Genomic DNA, 2380 nt, shown 5'->3' on the forward strand with positions numbered 1-2380 from the left:
CTAGCAGTCTGAATATTTATCTAATTTTCATTGATGTTTGATTTGTTTTATTATATAGATTGTTTATTTTTAGGAAGAAGAGTAGAAATAAAGGTAGAAAGTAANCCAACTAGCAGTCTGAATATTTATCTAATTTTCATTGATGTTTGATTTGTTTTATTATATAGATTATTTATTTTTAGGAAGAAGAGCAGAAATAAAGGTAGAAAGTAAACCAACTAGCAGTCTGAATATTTATCTAATTTTCATTGATGTTTGATTTGTTTTATTATATAGATTGTTTATTTTTAGGAAGAAGAGCAGAAATAAAGGTAGAAAGGAAACCAACTAGCAGTCTGAATATTTATCTAATTTTCATTGATGTTTGATTTGTTTTATTATATAGATTGTTTATTTTTAGGAAGAAGAGTAGAAATAAAGGTAGAAAGTAAACCAACTAGCAGTCTGAATATTTATCTAATTTTCATTGATGTTTGATTTGTTTTATTATATAGATTGTTTATTTTTAGGAAGAAGAGCAGAAATAAAGGTAGAAAGTAAACCAACTAGCAGTCTGAATATTTATCTAATTTTCATTGATGTTTGATTTGTTTTATTATATAGATTGTTTATTTTTAGGAAGAAGAGTAGAAATAAAGGTAGAAAGTAAACCAACTAGCAGTCTGAATATTTATCTAATTTTCATTGATGTTTGATTTGTTTTATTATACAGATTATTTATTTTTAGGAAGAAGAGTAGAAATAAAGGTAGAAAGTAAACCAACTAGCAGTCTGAATATTTATCTAATTTTCATTGATGTTTGATTTGTTTTATTATATAGATTATTTATTTTTAGGAAGAAGAGCAGAAATAAAGGTAGAAAGTAAACCAACTAGCAGTCTGAATATTTATCTAATTTTCATTGATGTTTGATTTGTTTTATTATACAGATTGTTTATTTTTAGGAAGAAGAGTAGAAATAAAGGTAGAAAGTAAACCAACTAGCAGTCTGAATATTTATCTAATTTTCATTGATGTTTGATTTGTTTTATTATATAGATTGTTTATTTTTAGGAAGAAGAGTAGAAATAAAGGTAGAAAGTAAACCAACTAGCAGTCTGAATATTTATCTAATTTTCATTGATGTTTGATTTGTTTTATTATATAGATTGTTTATTTTTAGGAAGAAGAGTAGAAATAAAGGTAGAAAGTAAACCAACTAGCAGTCTGAATATTTATCTAATTTTCATTGATGTTTGATTTGTTTTATTATATAGATTGTTTATTTTTAGGAAGAAGAGCAGAAATAAAGGTAGAAAGTAAACCAACTAGCAGTCTGAATATTTATCTAATTTTCATTGATGTTTGATTTGTTTTATTATATAGATTGTTTATTTTTAGGAAGAAGAGTAGAAATAAAGGTAGAAAGTAAACCAACTAGCAGTCTGAATATTTATCTAATTTTCATTGATGTTTGATTTGTTTTATTATATAGATTATTTATTTTTAGGAAGAAGAGCAGAAATAAAGGTAGAAAGTAAACCAACTAGCAGTCTGAATATTTATCTAATTTTCATTGATGTTTGATTTGTTTTATTATATAGATTATTTATTTTTAGGAAGAAGAGCAGAAATAAAGGTAGAAAGTAAACCAACTAGCAGTCTGAATATTTATCTAATTTTCATTGATGTTTGATTTGTTTTATTATATAGATTGTTTATTTTTAGGAAGAAGAGCAGAAATAAAGGTAAAAAGGAAACCAACTAGAGTAGAAGAATATGGAATTGGTTCAAGTATAGTTGAGAGAATAAAGTTACATAATTTAATGGCTAACATGAAGAAAGTAAGACCAAGATTAAATAAGATTTAGAGCAATGGATATTTTTATTAGGAAATACAGTATTGGTATTCTATAGAAGCACTGGCCAAGGCCATTAGTTTGACGTATCTATTATTACTTGAAGTAATAAATATTGAATTGAAAAATAATACAATTAACGATAGTGAGTGCAAAGTGAAAGAATAGAGAAATTATCACAATTCCACCTCAATATTCCTCTGTCAGGGAGTTTCTGGAATGTTAAAGATCTCAGTACTGTTCAAATTGAAAGAAAGAGAAGGATGCTCTAATCCTTGTTGAATTTCCTGCATTGGACACAGCATAGAATTTCCTGTCTTAATTATTCAAACAAATCAGGGTCAGAATGGAAAAGTTTTCGTTTTATTTATTATTTTAGAAATGTGAGGAAGAGATCCATGATGTAAAAACTTGTCAGAAATGTCGTGTAAAATTAGAGGAACTAGATGGTCAACAATTAAAAACTGACTTTTTACGTAAAAACTGTCAAAAAATACAATCTGATATTATAGATGATAAAATACAGAATCATCTTATTAAA

At 25.7% G+C, this 2380-nt stretch overlaps 1 protein-coding gene across 1 annotated transcript in view; it reads left to right on the top strand.

Moving 5' to 3' along the window:
* Window positions 1-85, top strand: part of LOTGIDRAFT_174395 (hypothetical protein) — a gene marked incomplete at both ends in the record, with an annotated part of 5642 nt that extends 5557 nt beyond the window's left edge. The window contains one exon of the mRNA XM_009052986.1: window positions 74-85. Coding sequence (XP_009051234.1) covers window positions 74-85 — 12 coding nt within the window. The remainder of the gene's footprint in view (window positions 1-73) is intronic.
* Between the last annotated feature and the right edge of the window lie 2295 nt (window positions 86-2380).

This window comes from Lottia gigantea (genome assembly GCF_000327385.1).
Source record: "Lottia gigantea unplaced genomic scaffold LOTGIsca_194, whole genome shotgun sequence".
NCBI lineage: Eukaryota > Metazoa > Mollusca > Gastropoda > Lottiidae > Lottia > Lottia gigantea.